Genomic DNA, 21,832 nt, shown 5'->3' on the forward strand with positions numbered 1-21,832 from the left:
ATAAACATCATTAACAAAAATTGTATATGAAATTTTTGAAGAAATTCTTGCTAATTATTTGATCGCAATAAACTTTAGTACTCTTAATTTTCTTTTCTTACTTGGGTCTTCACTATTTCTCGCCATCAATTCAGAAACTTTGAAAATAAAACTTGATTGTGAAATAAAACACGTGTAGTACAACACCAAGGAAAACAATTTTGACCAATCTTTATCTTCTTGAAAAGCTTAATCTGATCTTAATTTTCAGTTCCAAAATTATAGTTGCGAAAGAGATAATAAAATATGTGTAGCCAACTATCACAATCACATCCTTGCTATTTTTGAGAAATTAAAGAGCAAATGATTTTTTTCTCTTGAACAAAGGCAAAAATGCAAATATCATCAAGGAGAAAATTCTCGAGGTTATTGGCTTCGTTGATTGAGGGGATTAGATCAATCTTATTTTAATCTTGCATTGATCTCAAAAGTATTAGAGTCAACCTTAATTTTCTTATTCTTTCCAATATTAATAATATAAATTTTGGTTTTCTTCGTCTTGAAGCCATTATTTCCTTGATTCTTAATAGAAAAAAATTGGAAGAATTTTCCTTTTAGAGTTAAAGTTTAAAGAAACAAAATTTTCAAACTCAAACGTCAATGATAAACCCACTTGAAATCTTGAATATTTATGGAAACGAAAAGATAATGACAAAAGATAAAAGAAAATTAGAACAAATTAAAATCTTAATGGAAAATCTCAAGAATTCAATACAGACAATAGAAATATAAACATGACTTAATGAACTTCAATGAAAATATTATAAATAAAATCTTCATAAATAATAAAGCAGAATAATTAGCCTCTTATACCATATTCATTATACTAAAATTAATTTTTCATAACGCATAAAATATAACACTTACAATGTAAACATCATTAAAAGTTACTTAGACAAAAAAAAGTATTTTTTTTACATAAGTGCTATTAATTCATAGTTTTTTTTTTAATTTAAAAAAAAAGCTATAAATTAAAATTCAAGAAAAAGATATATAAACACTATCAATACATAGCACTTTTTACATAAGTGTTATTAATTCATAGCGATTTAAAAAAAATGCTATAAAATATTTGGAAAATGTTTGTAAGAGCTATATTTATGTTTTTCATTTAGTTTTTAATTTAAAAGACACATTTTATAGTTATAACAAATTTTAAAAAAATCATAGTTAATTGAATTAAGAACTATACAAAAAAATACATAACAAGATACATTTAAATTTATAATTGGGTTCTAAAAAATATGTGGGTCATAACTTGTCTGTACCATCAGATACTCCTTCTCTAAAAGTGATGTGAATAAAAGCTAGAAATCCAGTGATGTGAATGGGTGAACTATATATGGATACAATGTCTGAAAACCTATTTGATTCTCACTATCTTTGTGGAAAAGAAAATGTATGAGTTTCTTTTTTTTGCCTAGTTGCATATCGGTGAGAAAGATTTGTATTGCATAGTTTGCTGCAGTTCACGTGGACAAAACATAGACATTGTCGAAAGAATCGAATTTACACACACACAAACACTACTATTATTTTCATTGGAGAACCTCCTGCAAAACAAATCTTGGTCAATGTACCTTTCTAGATTGAGATAGGGAATCACCATTATCCTTATAGATTCGACACATTTTTGCATATAGACTACTTATTCTATATAAATATATGGTTCTCGTTTAACGATCCATCCCATAAACTATTTTGTCATATAGTACATTTATTTTTGTCGTTATCAATTTGTAATAATATATTAAGTTTTTTAATAACAATAAAATTTTTATTTACCAGCTATATCAAGTTAAACTCAAGGATCTATTCAGTACTAAAAATAGTTGAGACGACTGTATTATAGAGCAAACAATATATCGATTATCACATTTATTTTTCTTTGTCTCTAAATTTTTATCACTTTTTAAACTTTTTCTAATATATACATTGATATTTGAACTCTTTTTTTATAATACTGAAATTAAAAGTGTTTTTATTGAAAAATATATAAATCTCCCAATTATAATACACCACCAAACTCAATACTCAAATAGTATTAGACTTAAAGGATATACTAGGAAAAATCCAAATGAAATAAACTGAATGTAAAAGCCTAAGAAGTGTCTATATAAGCATATTTGGCCATCACAAAACTTAACTTAAAAAATCAAAAGGCAATAACAAGTTAGGACAAAAAATTATAAAAAAGAAAAAATAGAGAAGAAGAAAGTATGGAGGATCACCAGAAGGGAAAGCATGAGAAGGAGGAGAAGGGAAAGGAAGAGGTTCGTTTCCGAGGAGTAAGAAGAAGGCCGTGGGGGAAGTATGCGGCGGAGATAAGAGATCCATCAAAGCAAGGAACAAGGTTGTGGTTAGGTACCTTTGATACGGCAGAAGAAGCAGCAAGGGCATATGATAGAGCAGCATATAACTTGAGGGGTCATCTTGCAATATTAAATTTTCCAAGTGAGTATTATTCAAAAATAAGAGGGTCACCACCATATCCACCTCATTTAGCACCCCCTTCATCATCTCATCATGCAAATGCAAGTGGAAGTTCTTCTGCCCCGCAACATAGGCCCATTTTCGAGTTCGAGTGTTTGGATGACAAGATATTGGAGGAACTTCTTGGCTCAGTAGACCATAAGAACAAAAAGTAGGGTCATTCAATCATCCCATATCCTTAACTACTAATCATTAATAACTGAATCTCTTCTTTCAAAAAAATATATATATAATAATTAACTTAATCTCTTTTTTTTTTTTTTTTTACCCTCTGATTTTTGGAGAATGAAGTTTTAGTAATTCACAATTCTACTGGGAAGTAAATAAAACTTGGTTCATTGTTGTTTAAGTCAAAATTAAATTAGTTATATTATTTGTTTACATCTCTATTTTGCTCTAAGTACATAAGCATATATACATTATTATCCAAGTCCATTATCCTTTTGTTAATCAAAGTTCCTTTTGTTTTTGTTATAAGGATATTGAAGTTCCCCTATGTGAATGAAGTGAATTAAAATAATAAACTTTCACTATAAGCAAGTAGATGCTTTGAAAAATCTAATCAAGCTATTGATTAAACTTTAAAATAAATCAATATGTGGAGAATTGGTATAATTTTTATTTAATTATTTAAATAAAAATAAATTATTTTTTCTCCTTCATATTAGTTGTGTTATATTCACAAAAATTTTATCTTAAAAATTAGTCTTATTTTTAATTAATTAAATACTTTCAAGACATTATTATCTATTTTACATAAATGATAATAGGGAATACACTTGTGTTTCTTAAGATTAATTCAGTAAAATTGTTAATTAATTGTGAAATGTAATTAAACACATCATGCATGGAGTGGGGATCTGAAAAATTGGGGTTCTAAATCTAACTTCAAAAAAAAATGTCAAAAAAATTCTTTAAATCATAGAATTTTTTTTAGCCCTTGGACATAAATAGTATACAATAATTTCATTGGACTTCAATATTAGCACAAAAAAAGAAGTCATGTTTGATAGTATAAAATATAAGTAAATATTAACTATTTTTATCATATATGTTTTACATTATTATTCTTAAATTCATCATTAACTAATTTTAATTTTAATTTTCAAATGACCATTTTATCTTCATGATACAAATTAATATAAAGGAAAATCTAAAAAATACAATTATTTTATTGAATACTTTGGGAAAATTAAAGGATGCTAACTACTCTTTTCAAATGGTATGAAGTAGTTTTTATTTTCTTTTTATATATAAGACCATAAGTAGAATTATTATCCTTTTAATATATTGGTTTCTACAATCAATTAATTCATACACATTATATATATTTTTTTAAATGAATATAATTAAATATTATTTTTAATATCTATAAAATTTTAAAATTTTGTTTAGTTTCTCTAAAGGTTGTCTTCGATTTGCAGTTCCAATAACATTTTTCAATTTTTGCTATTAAGTCAACTCAATAATACTCATCAAAGTTGGAATTGATTTTTTTTTTATATATATCTTTAGAATATTATATTAACATCTCGCTAAATAAAAATTTAGAATTTAAAAAAAAAAATAAACATCAAATTTAAAAGCCAAAAACTCAATTCAAAATAACACAAATTTCGACCTAAAAGTTAAATCTTAAACTCATCTTTTACTGATACTTCTATATTATAACGCTTAAAGCGTATGTAAAAAATTTAGCAATATTATGATAAAAAGGTCAATTTAATTTAGTTTTATATTGAATAAAACTATTAGTTTATTTTGATTTTACTGAGAATATTCTTGGTCTTTTTGAAATTTCTGCTCTCTTATGATTTGATCTTCGTATTAAATAAAACCTGGTTATAGTCTCATCATTTACAAATTTGGATTTTTGATCACTTTGTTTCGCAAGTTTTAAATATTTATTTTTCATAATCCCTTTTAGAGTTTATTTTTTATGATTGACGTAGAATTATATTTACTGATATGACATTGTTGATTTAGACACACAAAAAAAAGAAGAAAAAAAACTGTGTCCCAAAAAAATAGATATACATACATTTGATCAATTAAACTAAGAAAAACAAAATTTATAATGAAGTTTCTGGTCTATTATTTTTTGCCCAAATCAACTATCACATAATCAAATACAATTTTTCATCATTAATAAATACAACACACGTACTATAAAAATTAAACTCAAACTAAGTTGCAGAAAAAAATCCCGAAAATTTAAAAACAAAGAGCTAAAATTCTAAATTTTAAAAAAAGTGACTATAATATTGTTTGAGTAAAAATAAAGAATAAAAAAATGTAATTAAACCTAAAAAAATAGTCTGAACAAAATAGAATCGAAAACGCATAAATTTATTAGTTTTGGCATTGAGATACAATGTGGTATTTCACTATTGAAGTTATCCTTTTATTTTAAACGCACATTGATTGTTACGATAAATATTTTTTTTTCTCCTTTACTCTTAGGTTTAAATACAAGTCTCTCCCAAACACACATGGAAGTTACTTGGTGCAAAATATATATCTAGAGCTCGCATGTGTAGATTTGATTTTGTTTGGTTATTTGACATTTGTAAAAGATTTTTAACCAAAGAACAAAAAAAATCTGTTTCGGATACGATGTTCTTGAAAGACTAGACCAAACCCACATCTTCCAAGTTATGGAATAATATAGCATTTTTTCAAATATATATTCTCATATTAATCAATACTAATTAATCATCTTGATTGAGATCGGAACAATAAAGGAACATTTTTATGTTTGTAGATAATCCGGATCTTCTAAATCAGTATACATTTCGGCCTCACAAAGCTAGATAGAAAATTCGTAACACGTCATTTACATGTAAAATGTTGAACTTAGAAAATATAAGATTAATTTAGCGTGTTGAACATTACAGAACAATATAAGATATACTTTTGTACCGTACAATTTTAATAAACAATGAATAATACAGACAAAAATAATATAATTAACTGTAATATTTTTCTTATGTGTATAAATGTTTATAATGATAAATATTAATATAAGAAAATGAGAGAAAAGCTAGAGAGAAGAGCGATGAAATAAAATAAATGTGAGAAATAGTAAAGATAGATAAATAGAGCGATAATAAGGACGGATGGAGATGATAGAGAAAAATTGTTTTCTCAATAAAAAATATAATGAGAATTTAGATAATTTGTTCAAAAGAACAAAAAATTATCCCATTGAGAAAAAACACGAGTTACGCAATTTATGCAGTCCCGCGTATGATTTTTACTGATACTATTGAAATTGATATGCCATGTCCTTTACAAGTTTAGTGGGGTTAGAACTATTTGTTCAATTCATGGATTCGATAGACAAATTTTAAAAGCATGTTAAATATTCTTACAGGATTTATAAACTTTTAGTCATCCAACATGAGAGATTATGCCGATATATACATAAGATTAGTTTCAAAAATATTATAATCTAGAGTAAAGAGAAATCAGGATTTTTTTTTTCTCTTGTTAAAAAAAGAAAAGAAATCAGGACTTTTGGCGATTTTCTTTAATTTTAATATCAAATTTTGTTTGCAAAATGTAAAACAATTGAGCTCTAGATATGTTTAATCTTGACTTGGTATTTCTAAAATGAGTAATATATATCATGATTAAATCAATAGTTAATATTATATGTACATATGTATGAATAACTGTGTTTAATATTATATGTTGATACTTAATATCAACTATCAATATATTTATTTTATCAACTTCTCATATTATATGATTGAAATTCATTTCATCTATACATATATAGATGTCAAGTTTTTGTGTAACTATTTTATTTTATTTTTAAAAAATTGTTTTATTTTTAATTTTATTATGTTTTATTTGATCAAATATTTTTTTTTTATAACAATCCCATAACTTTTATATTAATCTAGACTAATCATTTTTGCTATTGTCGAGGATATAATGTTACATTAATGATTTAATTTATCAATTTTAGATTAATAATAATTAATTATAGAGAATTATTATTAAATATAAATTATAGTATATTGTTTAATTTACATATTTTGCTAAATCAAATGTTATCTTTTTATGTTTTTTTGACTCATTAAAGTTTGATTTTATTTAGTGTACTTGTCAATGTTTTGTATGTGAAAGAATTATAAGAACTTTTATGATAGTGATGGAAAATTGATGTTGATCTAAATATAATTTTGTGGCATTAATTCTATTGTTATATATAGTGTGCAATTCAATATTTCATAGTTGATTATACACCTATCAAAAATATATTCACGAGAAAAATAATTAGAGATGGATTAATTAAAAAACTGTCCATGACAGTGATAATGAAAATGAAGAGATGGGGTGATGATATAAATCACAACCTTATGTTTTAATTACTTTTATTTACATATTTTGCTAAGTCAAAGACTAAAATAACTTGTAGAATAATTTTGTAATGACCAAAATATGTGGTTATTTTTACAGGAATTAAAAACAAAATTTTAAAATTTTGTAAATATTAAAAACTTATTTAACCCATTTTTAAATGAATTTCTTATAGACATGTTTACTATATCGTTAAAAGTTCTTCTATAAAAAGTGAATTCAAAATTCAATTTTTAGATTTATATTTTTGTTACTTTGATTTTTATTTATTGACATTTAAAAAAATTATATCTAATTTATTTAAAGTTAAAAAATTATAAATTTTTGTAGAAACTTTTTTTATAATATTTTAAACATGTTTACAAAAATTCATTAAAAAATAATGATAATTAAACGTTTTGTTTTTCAATAAAGACTAACATTGCTTGTAGAAAAAATGTATACATATTAAAAAATGAAGTTCTTTTTCTACGGTCATAAAAATAAATTTTCAATATTTTATAGGAGTTAAAAATTTATTTAAATTTTTTAATAATTTATTAAAATAAATTGGACTTTTTAAAATATAAATAATATAAAATAAATTAGTGAAATTATGTAATAAAAGTTGAGGTATTAATTTGGAGATCAGATTGATTGGTGTTTAGTAAAAATTACAATAAAAAAAATCATAAATTGAGTAGACTTATTAAGATTAGATAGATTCATTTTGTTTGTTTTTATAAATTAAGATAGATTCATTACCGAAACCGTTAATGGTTTGTTTGATGATGTAGTAGTACTTTATGATGGCAAACAATGAAAATGAATTTTGAATAGGTATTTCAATTAGTTAGCACTATAAATGTAAGAAACATTACTTAACTAGGGAACACGTTTACAATTTAGAATAAAGGAGCAGTGGATAAGTAGCACGTGCAGTAGAGTGATGAATTAATGAGTGAGGTTGGTGGGAATGGCACGGGAGTGTGATTCATTCATGATAAAAGGAGTTGAAAAGTTTGGTGGGTAAAATAAAAGGAGTTGTCATAGCAATTGACTATGTTCCATGAACCTGTAACATCCTTCCTGCCTAACAAATTAGTCAAATAGCTGAGAGTGTGACGCTTGATTGAGTTCTATCATCATCTATGTCACGTGATTTTGGACTCTTCTCATAATCTCGTGGTTACTTCATACTCTCCCTTTGATTTCATGGGTACTCCATCTTAATTTTTTGACATGAAACTCTTTTCTCTCATTTACCAAGTATTATTTACCAACAAGGGATAGAGGTCTTTTTGTAATTCGTTGATCTTAAAATCTATGATTCTCATATAATAAAGATATTAACCTAAGATCAATCATAATGTGCATTAACAAATCTTAGATGTATTAGTTTCTTCATTCATCATAATTAAAAATATAAATCAATAATAGGTACAATGATCATATATAATTTAGTAGACATATTTATTTTCATGTACTATTATATTAGTCTTTTTGTTCAATATGATATTAAGTTGAGAAGTATATAATAGTTTCAAACATAATATTATTATCAATAAAAGAATTTGTTTTCAATATTGATAATTGCATTATATAATGTACATATATGAGTTCAGATAGTCAATCATACATAAATAAAACATCATCATTTAACATTCATTAACAGATAAAATGTACATATATTTTAAACTTCTTTAACACACAAAAATATTTCAATTTCATATGCTTAGCGTCCTTAAAATACTTATTGTATTTACAGAAGAAAACTGTTGTGGTATTATCATAATAAATCTTCAGCGGTTTGATAATATTGTCAGCAAGTCCAAGTCTTGAATAAAAACTACAAGAAACTAGTATTTGTGGTGGCCAAAAAAGCATTCACATTCGAACCGGTTACAAAGTTTGTGGCAGTCTTAACCATCACAAATTGATATATTTTTTAAACTTATAAAAACTTTGTAAGTGAGGGTTTTAGGCTCACAAAGTCAGTTATTACAAGTTTGTGAGGGTTTGGATTCAAACAAAGTTAATTGTCACAAATTTATTAAGGTTTGAATCCTCATAAAGTCTTTGTTTAATTTAAAAAGAAAAAAATGATTATTTTTTTGGGGATTTAAACCGCCATAAATGACTAAATCATTTTAATAAAAATTTGTGGCAGTTTAAACCTCCAGTCAAAAGATACACATAATCAAAAATTGACTTTGATGTATCTTCACATCCAATAAATTATGAATCTATATATCAAATTACCTCAAGTTGGTCAGATCTCATATAAGTAAGCTGACAATCTTTTGTCAATTGTAAATACCTCAATTACTTCTTTGCAACTTATCAATTCTTAGATCACCCTTGTATATACCGAGCATACCAACTCGAAAGCTTATTATTCAACCTCATACAAATTTGAGCATACATCAAACTCCCAACAATAGATGCATAAAGAATACTTTTCATCTGTTTTCATTTTCCAATTCATTCTTTTAGCATTGCATGACACTAGATTTGTTCCTTTTTGTATTGGAACATAAGATGCTTAGCCTTTACCCATTATAAAAATCTATGAAAATTTATTAGTATATATTTTCTAATATAAGTCTAACAATCTTTGTGATCTATCACAAAATATTTCTATTTCAATCACATAACTTACTTCATTCATATCCTTCATTTCAAAATTGTTAGAGAGAAATTTCTTAGTCTCGTGTAATAGACAAAAATCATTAGTTGCAAGCTATATAAAACTAAAACAATAAATATACTCCCACTAACCTTTGAATATATATCTATCAACAATATTTTTCTTGAATCTAAAGGACATAATAGTATCATTGAACTTGAGTTATCATTGGTTGAAAACATTGACTTCTTAAGTTTACATACCACTTGTCCTTTTTAGTTAATGGTCCACCCAATGTTAAGAAAAATATGCAATATTAATATAATAAAAAAAAAAAGTTGACAGTAAAATTACTTAATTCAAAGAGAGTAAAATTACTTAACTCAATGGTTGATGTCAAAGTAAAGATGAAGATCCATTGTCTTTAATTTTATCCAATTAGGGATCGTATATTCGACTTCTACAAACACATTTTCAGTGTAAGTGACCTCGAGTTCGAACAAACTAACCACACGTACGAGATCCATTTGTTGGAAGGGGATGATACAAAGTTGGTGATTATCCCCATTAGTTTTGAAAATAAAAGGTGGTTCCAAAAAATCAAGTTCATTTGAGACATTATAACAATACTTATTTAATTAAAATTCATTAACCACTTGAGTTAAATTATTTAATTTAATTTTTTTATATTTTTAATTATATTATATAATTAATATTTTATACATTATTTTCAATTTATTATTCTCTCACTTTATATTTATGATAATTGTGATTCATCAATAGTTAATAAATAATAATTTAATAAAATAACTATTAGCTCTATTTTATTTATCATTTTTTAACTTACATAAAATAATAAAAGGGAATAACTTTTTTTTAACATTTTCATTAAAAGGGAATAACTTCTTCCTGTAACTGAACTTAAAGAGGTATTATATCATAAAAACACTTACCTTAAATGTAAATTTGTCTATATAAAATATTGAAGCAATATTAATTAAAAAAACTTGACCACATTTTTATTCTTTTTACAAGAAGTTGAACCAATTCAATTGATATGGTTCAATTTTTGAATTAGTCGGACGGAGACAAATCAGTTTAATTGACCGCTATTCTTCAATGCTGCCAAAATCCCCAAATAAAATTGGAGATATAAATCTTTGCCAAAAAAGAAAAGTAAAGCAAGTGACGACATAGTACCTTCCTTATTGAGCTAATAAAACTGCAAGCAATTCTTCAACGACATTATACATATCCATAATTCCATCTCCCTAATTGTCTCCTTTGTCGTTTTTTATTATTTACTATTTTATAATATTTATTACTTTTTTTATAAATAAATTTTTATTTATTATTCTGAATTTATCAATTTATTATTAATAATAATTAATAAAAATATTTAAATAAAGGAAATTTATTTTATTATTAAAAGAGATTAATATTTTTTAAAAGCTGTATATAATTCAAGTTAAATATTTAAAATGAGAAGGCTAAAAAAGTAGCTGCTAGAACAAGGAATAGTCAATACCATAATTATTAAGTGTCAATAAAATAAAAAACCTTAATTAATAGTACAAGTCATTTTTGAATTGTAATCGCAAGGGGACCTGCACCCTTGTCGCCATTCAGGAAGAAAGGAAATTAAGGCTTCCTACAACTTTTCCTTGCATAATTCATAATGACCAATAGAACTCGTTAGTACACGAGGAAACATCTCCATCTCCACCATCCATAAGCTTGATGGTCACAAATTAACTGTATGCTTTTTTTATTTTAACCCTGTCTTGTTATACAAAAACTAAAATTTATTTTAATCAAATTTTTTAAGATAAAATTATTTAATTTTAGTTAAGTTCACATTAAAGTGAATTAAACAATAATTTTGCATTTAAAGTCAAAAGTTAATATTAATTTTCTAGTTAAAATTATTTTTAATCTAAACCTTTTTAAACATACTAAAATCAATTTCATATATTTAAAATCACTTTTGGCTATTGAAGAAATTAATCCAAACATGATAATTCACACTAACTAAGATTCATTTAAAAGTTTATCTTCTATCAATATACTTATATATAAATAATCCTCTATCTGGTCTTTTTTTATAAGAGATAACTGAATTAGAATTTAGTAAATAAAAGTTGATATATTTGGTATTGATTATCAAATTTTAATACGATTGTTTCTTATAAAAAAAAATAAGAGAGATCATAGTATGTATATCGAAGTAGTCAATTATCTAATTCGTTTAGATTAGTTTGTATAGGCTTAAAATTATTGGTCATTGAGTGTGTGCACTCTCAACCTTGAAAGATACATGTTGATCCCAATTCCAATGGTTAGGAGCATATGTTAGCAAGAATCGAGACGCAATATCTATTAAACATAATAAACATAGAAGCATTTTCATTCTCAATAGACCCTACCTTTACATTATATATAGCATTATTCTAATATAGTAAAAAGAAAATTTTCTTTATCATAATATCTCTCACTCGTCTTAAAGATACACTTATTTGAGTGTTGAAGTGCTTGTAGCTACCACCTAAACCTCATAATCACGAAGTATTATTTAACTCGTCTTAGCTCGACCATCCTCCTCAGTTTGGTCCGGATGAATATGAAATTGAACTCATCATGACCACACACAAATGCACTCGTGTGTTTAAGACTTAGTACTCTAATCCACTTCAACATGCAAAACTAAAATTTGACTGAAATTTTGTTTCTCCTAGCTATTTGGTGAATGTGACACTATAAAGAATTGTTAAACAAAATAGAGGCTTTCGTAGAAGCTGCAAGTATAAGAAACTCTTGAATTCCAAATTGCATATTGATGGGTTAATTAAAATTGATGATAGGAAAAGTCTTAATCAAAATAAGTGTCCATTCTTGTTGGAGGACTTTCGAAACATTTAGCCAAAATTTTAGTCTTAGTGACATGGAAACAATTTCAAGGGGCATGCATCTAGACTATTCAATGCACCCATTTCTAACCGTAAAAGAAAGCTTTTTGTGAGCAAATTTAAAGGATGGTGACTTCTCTTGACACACACTCAAATAATTCCCAAAGAAAATTCATATCCATATTGGGGAAATAAGATAATATTAAAGGTACTTTTTTTTTTTTATCTCTTTTGGTATTCCCTAAGAAAAGTCAAATATATCCATTTGTAGCAACATACAATCTTACCAAAACATTTCACATGAACGGTGAACCTTCTTTCAGCCGAAACGCAAGAGGCTCCAAAATTATGATAGGCAAAACAACTACTTATTGAGGAAAAACACAATATTAATTTTCATAGACACAATCGGAAGAAAAATAAGTAATTAAAAATGGTATAATAGATTATCTTCAATCATTGGGTTAGCTATATGGAACCGATGTTTGAATCATCTATAGCTGTGTATGTTGTATCAATATATTAATTAATATTTTCTATTTTATTATAGTTTGAATTCCGATTCTTTTACGGTCAAACTACTTCAACTCTTAGTATAAATAAGTTGGGTTACTCAAACCCAACCCTTAGTGATTGTTTAATATGAGTTAAAATATGAATTTCCACCTTTGGAGTGTTCTGTCTATCGTTATTTTTGTATCTTTAAAAAAATATAATAATATAATTTATTTGTACAAATACAAAGTATCGAATTTGAACTCAAATATATTATATTTTGTCCGTTGAACTCTGACTTTAAGAATCTTTGATCAATATTTTATTTATAAAAAATAAATTAATAAATAAGAAATACCTATTACATGTTTATATTAGATCTAATTTATTTTTATAAATTTTATTATTAAGTGATGAATTTTTGTATGTTTGTATTATCATAAATATATTTTATAAAGAGAAAACCCTTAATCTTGAAATCTCGTTATAAACTTCTATTTATCGCTCTATTTACAGAATTAAATTACAATTTAAAATACACATCATAAATAAGATATTCTTAAAAAAAGAACAAAATTTAAAACTATTATAAATAAAAATATAAATTATACATCTAATTATATTTTATTTTATATATGGAATACATTTAAAATTTATATATAATATAGCAGTAAGTCAAACATAGAAATTGAGTAAATTTATTTTTCAAAACGACTTTTAACTTTTAACGATACCCATTCCCCAATAAACCGGTGACTAAGATATTATTACGTGAAAATGTATTTTAAGGAGTTATTTATTTATGCAGACAGAAAATTACAAAAAATGACGCAGAAATATGAGGTCAGCCACGACCTTGAGAATGGATTTGTGACTTGGCGACCATCCTGATCCACTAAATTAACCCACGTGTGTTACCAAGTTGCAATTTGCATCCCATTTTCGCGGACCCCACTCTCTATTTTCTCAATACAGTCCCCGCAATGTCATTTAAAATTGTTTTGCTTATAAAAAAATAAAAAAAAAGGTGCGATTGGTTATACCTTTATAAGTTATATCTAAAAAACGAAGTAAGAAGAAATAAATAAACTGATAATAATTTTGTTTTTGAACGGGTGACACGCGATGTATACGGTAGTATAAAATTATTTACTTTTAAAATACAAAAATAGCATTAAATTGTTAAGAATTTGGGGCATAAATAAATGAAAATTAATTAAGAAATTATGATATCTCTTTCCTTTCTTCTCTAATTTTGGAGACTACAGAAGTGGTGGATCCCACTAAATTTGTTATATCTTCTCATATAGTCATATCTGTTAAAACTAATCAATAGAAATTCATTATTTCTTTTTGATTTATCTCTCATTAAACTATCTCTTCCTTATTTCTCTTTCACCAATCACACATTATAAATATAAGTAAATTTTGTTGTGGATCACAATGATATACCATGAACTTAAAAATTATCAGATACTAATAAAAATTAATTACACTTTTTAAAATTAAAATTTAACAATTCTTTTTATTTTTATAGTTAAAACAATTATTTGATTAATATCAATTCGACGACTTAAATTTTATAAAGACACATTTTTTTTATAATTATTTTATCAAGTTAACATCGTTTGAGTGTTTGTCAAAATGATTATTGATTTATACTCTAAAAATATAATGATAATCATCTTTAAAATTTCAAATCACTTTTAAATACTGATTTATGGTAGAATCAACAATCATTTATTTATTTGTTTATATTTATGAATAAATGAGGTAAACCTTATTTTAGTAGTTGACAAAAAATATAGTATTTAATTTAGGCTTAAGTTGAGTGTTTTATATTTTGAAATTTTAAAAAATTATAATCAGTTTTTAGTTGTGAGTTTTGAATTTCAATTCTAAATTTTGATTTTCACTTAAATTAGTTTTCACTTTTTTATTTTGATTCTGAAAAATAATTATGACATGTACAATATTAACACATATATTTATGGAGTTTTTTGGAGACTTAGAGTGACCACGACCACCCAAAGTCTTCAATAGTTTTTTTATAAAAAAATACTATTACTTTTAATCTTTTTTTATAAGAGATATTAGAATTATAATTTGGTCAACAAAAATTCATCTATTTTATTTATATTATGAATCAAATACATCATTTTTTGTTGACCAAGTTATAACTCAAATATCTATTTAAAAAAATCAAAGAGAAAAATTTATTAAAAAAATTACAAAAACAACTACTACAATTATATAAACTAAAATTTTCAACTTAAATTCCAACTATGTGAATTGTGAATTTTATCTAGAGATATAAAAATCAAATCAAATGATCTTATGATCCGAAAAATTTAACCAAAACTAATTAAATTAGTTTGAAATTTTTTTAAAGATTTGAGTCCAAGTTAAACTAAACCAATAAATCCGACGTTTTTTGATTTAAGATATAGTTTCAATTAAATTTTTAAATAGATCACTAAATACTCAAATCAAACCATTATCTTTTATCAACATTATGTCAATATTGGTATGTTGAACAATATATTGTGTTTATATATATATATATATATATATATATATATATTGTCCATGCAGTTACAAAAATTGTATTAATTTAATAAAAATTTGAATTTAATTTACTGTCAATTATCCAATGCCGTTAGATTAATAAAATAATTTGAATTTTATGATAATTACTTTAAAAGTCACACTTATAGATGTTTTTGCGATGTGCTGAGGCTGTAAAACTTTTTACAGTTAAAAAACATAACAATTAATCTCTAAAAAAATTAACGTTTGAAAAAAAAATTTAAATTTTTAAAAAGTAATTTTTAATTATTAAAAATATCAACCAAATTTTGATATACTACATCTATCTAATAAATATTAAAAATTTGATCGTCAATATATTTTTGACAATTTACAACTTAAAATTTTTATATATAATATAATATTTTTATTTATTTATTCATTAAAGTTTTAAAGATATGGTCAACTCAATTTCTAAATTCAAGTTCAGCTACTGGACACATAATGAATAATCAAAATATCATCCCTTAATTTTGGTTTTTATTAATTATTTATTTGGGGGAATCAATGATATCATCCCTTAACTTTGGTTTTTATTAATTATTTATTTGGGGGAATCAATCTTCTTCATATTGTGTTTGTAAAGAGTTTCTCTCATGTCACGAGTCACAACTACTCCTTCGATATCTATATACACCGGGGGTTTGTACATGCAAGCTTGTGATTTGTTACCTCAATCGTGGGGTTGCACAGCAAGCATATTCTTACACTGGTGACACAAATTAATGGTAAAAAAGTTGTCTCATTCAAATGGCTATAATATTATTAAACTTTTGTAACCAACTAAAGGGAATTATTGAGTTTAGGCAAATGGGTTAATCCAATATAGGGTGCTGTTTTAGATTTTTTTTTAAATTGAAAATTAATTTTTATTATTTAAATGATGTCTGTTTCTGATTTTTTAAGAATTATTATATAAAAAATGATTTTTTAACTAAAAATTAAAGATAAAAATTTATCATATTTAACTTATACGATAAATAAGAGAGAAAAATAACATAAAATAAAAAAAATGAAACTTAAAGAAAAAATGACGTCATTACTTTATTTTAAAAGAAAAATCCGAAAATGATGCAGTTGTTTTTACAAAAGCTCTAAAATGTGATGAAACAAGGTTTGAATGTTGTAGGCAGTACATTAAATATAATTGAATTGAACTCATACATATTATTAATGAAAAAAGTTCATTTTTTATTTAGGATGAGAAGAAACATTATGATATACGTTCTCGTTCAAAGTCTTTATTTTATTATTGGGTTAGTACTTACATAAAATATTTATGTGAAAAGAAGGTAATTATTCTAAGAAAAAAAAGATTTGTGGTAGTTGTAGGGGCGAATAAGGAACGTGTTGAAACAAATTATAGTGTTTAACCGAATCTTAAATTTTTATCAAGTCTTTTTTAAAACTCTAACTCATTGTAAGACTCGAACATTTAATGTTCTATGGATTAAATCGAAATAAAATCTACTTAAGACGAGATCTAGTTAGTAAACAATCATTGAGATAAAATCACAAGACCTCACCAAATAATAAATAAATAAATCACAAGGTTTCATAAAAAAAATAATAATAAGATCAAGGTCAATAAAAAAGTTGATTTTTTTTTTAATATTTGTATCATACTCTTACAATAATACTCAATTCAGTACAAAGTACAATAGAAAGATATGTCAATAAAAATTGATACATTTGATTTAAATTATTTAAAAAAAATACATTAATTTTTATTAATATAATTTTCTTTTATATTTAAGAACGAAGGAAAATACTTTATTACAGTTATAGCTGTAATAGTGGCTCATATTTCTATGGCTTGTAGGTTATTAGATGTAAATGTATATATATATGTGTTTGAACAACTTCATCCTTTGAGTTAATTAGCTTTTGGTAGTAAGACCTAAACTCATTTAACATGATATCAAAGCATGATTAAAGATAACAACGTGAGAATTGAACTTGAAATCTGCATTAACAACTACAAGATATGTAAACATAGATTTTATATAAAATATTGTTTATAAAAATCTTAGGCTTTATTTCTTCTCAGTTTTGGTCCTTAAACATAATTTTGGTCGAAAACTTGATAAAGTGTCATTTTTTTGCGCTTATTTAAGTCACATAATGCCTCAAGATCTCGTGGCGCAAAAATTGTACTGGAAATCTATGATCATGAATGGTGTAGTGTGGCTTAAAAAAATGACATTTCATCAAATTTTAGACCAAAATTATGTTTTAGGACTAAAACTGAAGATAAATAAAATAGAAAAACTACTTTCGTAGTTCAGCTAAAATAAAATACTAAAATTGCAATTAAATCAAGGCCTTATTAGCAACATAATAAATTTCAATTATTTACGCTTTAACTTGATCCTAGACTCAAAGTAAACATATTGTTAGTGTAATTCATACCCTACATTCATATTTCTAAAATACCTCATTTATTATAAATCGAAGACTTTTTCAAACTAAAATAATAGAAAATAAGAAATAGTTATGCTTAATACATACACATCACTTTTGAAATGAATTGGGACAGAGACCAGTCTTATTGTTGCATGGCACCACTAGCTACTAGTAGCAAGATATAAGCTTTGACTATATTTCCTTTACCGCAACATTTTTCACTTCTATCCCATTGGCGACTCTTACCTTTTTACTTGCACATGAAAATTTAGGTATATAAAAAGGATAGTGGGGTTTACATAGCAACTAGAAAAATAAAAAATAAAAACAGAGCAAAAATGGATTCAAGTTCAAACTCAATCCCAAACTCTTCCACTTCAGATTTTTCCTCAGAATCCTCTTCCTTAGAATTCAATTATCTTCCTTTCAACGAAAACGATCCCGAAGAGATGCTTCTGTACGGCATGATAAACGACGCCAACGCCAACAACCTCAACAATCAAGAGGTGAGTTCTGAAGAGAACGAACCGAGGAAGGAGAAGTCGTACCGAGGGGTTAGAAGAAGGCCATGGGGTAAGTTCGCGGCGGAGATAAGGGATTCAACGAGGAATGGAATGAGAGTATGGTTAGGAACGTTTGATAGTGCTGAAGCTGCAGCTTTGGCTTATGATCAAGCTGCTTTTTCAATGAGAGGTTCTTCAGCTATATTGAATTTTCCTGTTGAGATTGTTAGGGAATCACTTAGTGATATGAATTGTGGCTATCAAGAAGGCTGTTCCCCTGTTGTTGCTCTTAAGATGAAACATTCTTTGCGAAGGAAAATTGGTTACAAAAAGAACAAAGAAAGAGATTTAAGGAAAAACAATAATATTGACAATGCTGTTGTGTTTGAAGACCTTGGTGCTGATTATTTGGAACATTTGTTGATGTCCTCTGATGAATTTCCTTATCCTCAGTGATTCGTAAATTCATAATTTCTACTCTGCTTCTATAATCTATATGTTAGTGTTAATTAATAAGTTCTTTTTATTTCATTTATTTTTCTTGGTTCTTTTTATTTTACGGTTTATGTTTTTTCAATTTTTTTTATGGCGATGAAACTATGGAAGCCTTAATTGTGTTTGAATGATCAAAATTTGGAGATCATTTTTTAGTGTGTAATATGTTTCTTTTTTGGAGTAGGAGAATTTTCATTCCAAGGTTTTTCTTTTCAGTCTGTATAGTTTAATAGATAATTAAGGAATGTAGTGGTTATCTTTGTGGGGCACAATTTATGTACATATTAATTTAGCTTTATCGGATTATAAGTCAACATGTATTGTTTAGTTTATTAATGTGAATCGCACGCGTGGACAAACATACAGTTTCTTAACCATTTTGCCAACCTTATGAATTTGTCTGTAAGTGTGTGTGTAAATCTCAGATTTTTGACAATCAGATCTTTATGTGACAGCATATTAACAACTTTAGTTCTTTATGCAATGTTTGTTGTGTGCAATAATATAGACTAACTTCTTCATAATCATATTTTAAAGATACTTCTTTTAAATTATGATTTTTTTTTTTAGTTTCTCCGCTGGAAAAAAAATCATTTTATAGTTGGTGTAGCAAGATATGGTCCCGTTAAGGCGACAATTTTTTGGAGACAAGTTCTACTGTACACTTAAAGAAGAGTGTGTATTGTTGGTATGAAAATTTTGATTAATATATTTTTTTTAATTTATTCTTGTTGGCATCATTATATATATATATATATATATATTAAAATAAATTAATTAAAGAGTTTTGATATATTTATTTATTTATTTTTAATTTCATTAATTAAACAAATTAAATAAACTTTTTTTATAATTAAAATTATAACAAAAAATATTATTTTAAAACAAATCTAAAAAATAAAATATAACAATATGATGGTGTTAAATATTAATTATAATCGAATTTATTTATAAATAATATATTATTTAATTATTGACGATTTAATTTAATAATATTAATATGATAATTTTTAAATATACCTCGCAAGTTTTGTTTTTTTTGGATGGTTTAAAGTGGGGCTTGAACGATATTGGATATGCTTCTTTTTGTACATGAGAAAATGATATATTAGTTAAATCAAATTGTTTTCAAAACAAGTGGGTGGTAGGGCTAGTTTGCCGCCAGGTTAGGCTAAGTTGTTTGTCTTGTGACCACAGCTTCATCCTACGAGACATAGGCTTTGAACAGCACATTAATAAGCTAAGGTTCGAAACAGTAAACGTTCGAGACGGTAACTAAATTAATAATTGAATAAATTGTTTTGCTCAAATAATTGAATATACATAGAAACAATATTTATTGGAGTTTTTATTTAGAAAAGAAATATTTAATGGAGAAAATATGACAAAGGAAAAAGGAAGGAAATAACATAAGGAAGTTGGTGGGGTTTCTAGAATTTTACAGAATCTGTTGGAGTAGAAAACTGCACAACACCATTTTCTTCAACTGTATGAGTCTAACTTTGAATTGAATTGGTTGGACACTTAGACCAACATATGCAATCTTATGACTTATTTGAAAAGATGCTTTACGATATATATATTATAGATTACCCTTTCTTAATTTACGATATATATTACCCTTACTTAAAAAATATTATGTTGTCAATTTTCTGTTTACAAATAGATCTAGAATTAAAGATAATCTTATTTTGGTTATGTTCAATTAGTTGGTATGTGTCAGCTTGTAAAAACTCACACTAAATGAAAAAGATATTTGTTTAAATAGTTGACGAAACTATTATAGACTTTTACGTTATAATTGAAAATTAATGTTTTGATATTATCAAAATTAAATCATTAATAATTTAATAGTTTAATGATATGTCATCTGTGAGTAAATTTGATTAAATTTTAAATTTAACACCATCAAAATTTAAAGTTTTACATTTTTATTCTATTTTAAAATAATTAATATTTATTTATTAAATTATAAGAAAATTAATTAATTTTTTTTTCTACCCGTTATCTCTATGTAGTTCTTTACAATTTTCTACGGTCAATCTTCATCGTTCCTTTTTCATTCAACATCGTCTACCTTTGTCGTTAATTCATTAAAAATCAAAGACGAACTTAGAAACGACAACACGACGAAGACGGTGCGTCATCGACGACACCAAGACGACAACGACGCAAACACGAGCAAAGTGAGACATATGAAAGATCTTTTTGCGGTGGTGGAAGAACAGTGGAATCTTCTCACGACAGTGACAAAATGAGAGCGACTTCCTTTGATGGTGGAGCAGATTCGTAAGAGGAAGAAAAAAAGTTCTAAACTTTTATTTTGATAATAATTTTAATTTTAATTAAAATTAAAAAAATAATTTATTAAATTATGGAAATTAAATTAAAAAATAAATGTATTGATACAAATAATTTGGTCAACTTAATATATAATATATAAATGTTAATGTAGAAAAAATAATACATTTATTGATTAAAAAATTAAGAACTGATACACTTTTTTTTTTAAAGTACCATATATAAATAGTCAACTTATATAGTTGTTTATAAATGTCAAAAAATACAAATAAAGTTATCAATCAAGTAATAAATATTTATTTGGCTACTAAGTTAAAGACTCGTTAGACTCTACAATATAGTAAATCTAGATTTAAATCCTTACAAAAAAAGTATTTTGTATTTAAATATTTATTGTGTCTGGAATAAGATTATCTTAGATATAAAAACCTTCGTTCAACCATGTGGAGAATCAATCGGCCATATCTGATAATATCCATAGCACTCTAGATATGAATAAATGTCGTTCTGATTTGGACTTGTCTTTCAAGGGTAGCTTGATAAGTCTTGGGCTTAAAATTTATTGGGCTAATATTAATGGCCAAGATATTAAATGTCTAACCCAAATGGGATTGTAATTAAGGAAG

At 25.4% G+C, this 21,832-nt stretch overlaps 2 protein-coding genes across 2 annotated transcripts; both read left to right on the forward strand.

Annotated features, from left to right (window-relative positions):
• The first annotated feature begins 2,139 nt into the window (after positions 1-2,139).
• Positions 2,140-3,063, forward strand: LOC101502636 (ethylene-responsive transcription factor ERF098). The gene has a single exon (XM_004495398.3). It carries the CDS (start codon positions 2,259-2,261, stop codon positions 2,685-2,687), a length of 429 nt encoding a protein of 142 aa, XP_004495455.1. The 5' UTR covers positions 2,140-2,258; the 3' UTR covers positions 2,688-3,063.
• Positions 3,064-18,148: 15,085 nt separating this feature from the next.
• On the forward strand, positions 18,149-19,279 carry LOC101489178 (ethylene-response factor C3). The gene has a single exon (XM_004495261.4). The coding sequence runs from the start codon at positions 18,246-18,248 to the stop codon at positions 18,864-18,866; it is 621 nt and encodes a 206-aa protein (XP_004495318.1). The 5' UTR covers positions 18,149-18,245; the 3' UTR covers positions 18,867-19,279.
• The last annotated feature ends 2,553 nt before the right edge of the window (positions 19,280-21,832 follow it).

The sequence above is a fragment of the Cicer arietinum genome, chromosome 4, assembly GCF_000331145.2.
Source record: "Cicer arietinum cultivar CDC Frontier isolate Library 1 chromosome 4, Cicar.CDCFrontier_v2.0, whole genome shotgun sequence".
In the NCBI taxonomy this organism is placed as follows: Eukaryota; Viridiplantae; Streptophyta; class Magnoliopsida; order Fabales; family Fabaceae; genus Cicer; species Cicer arietinum.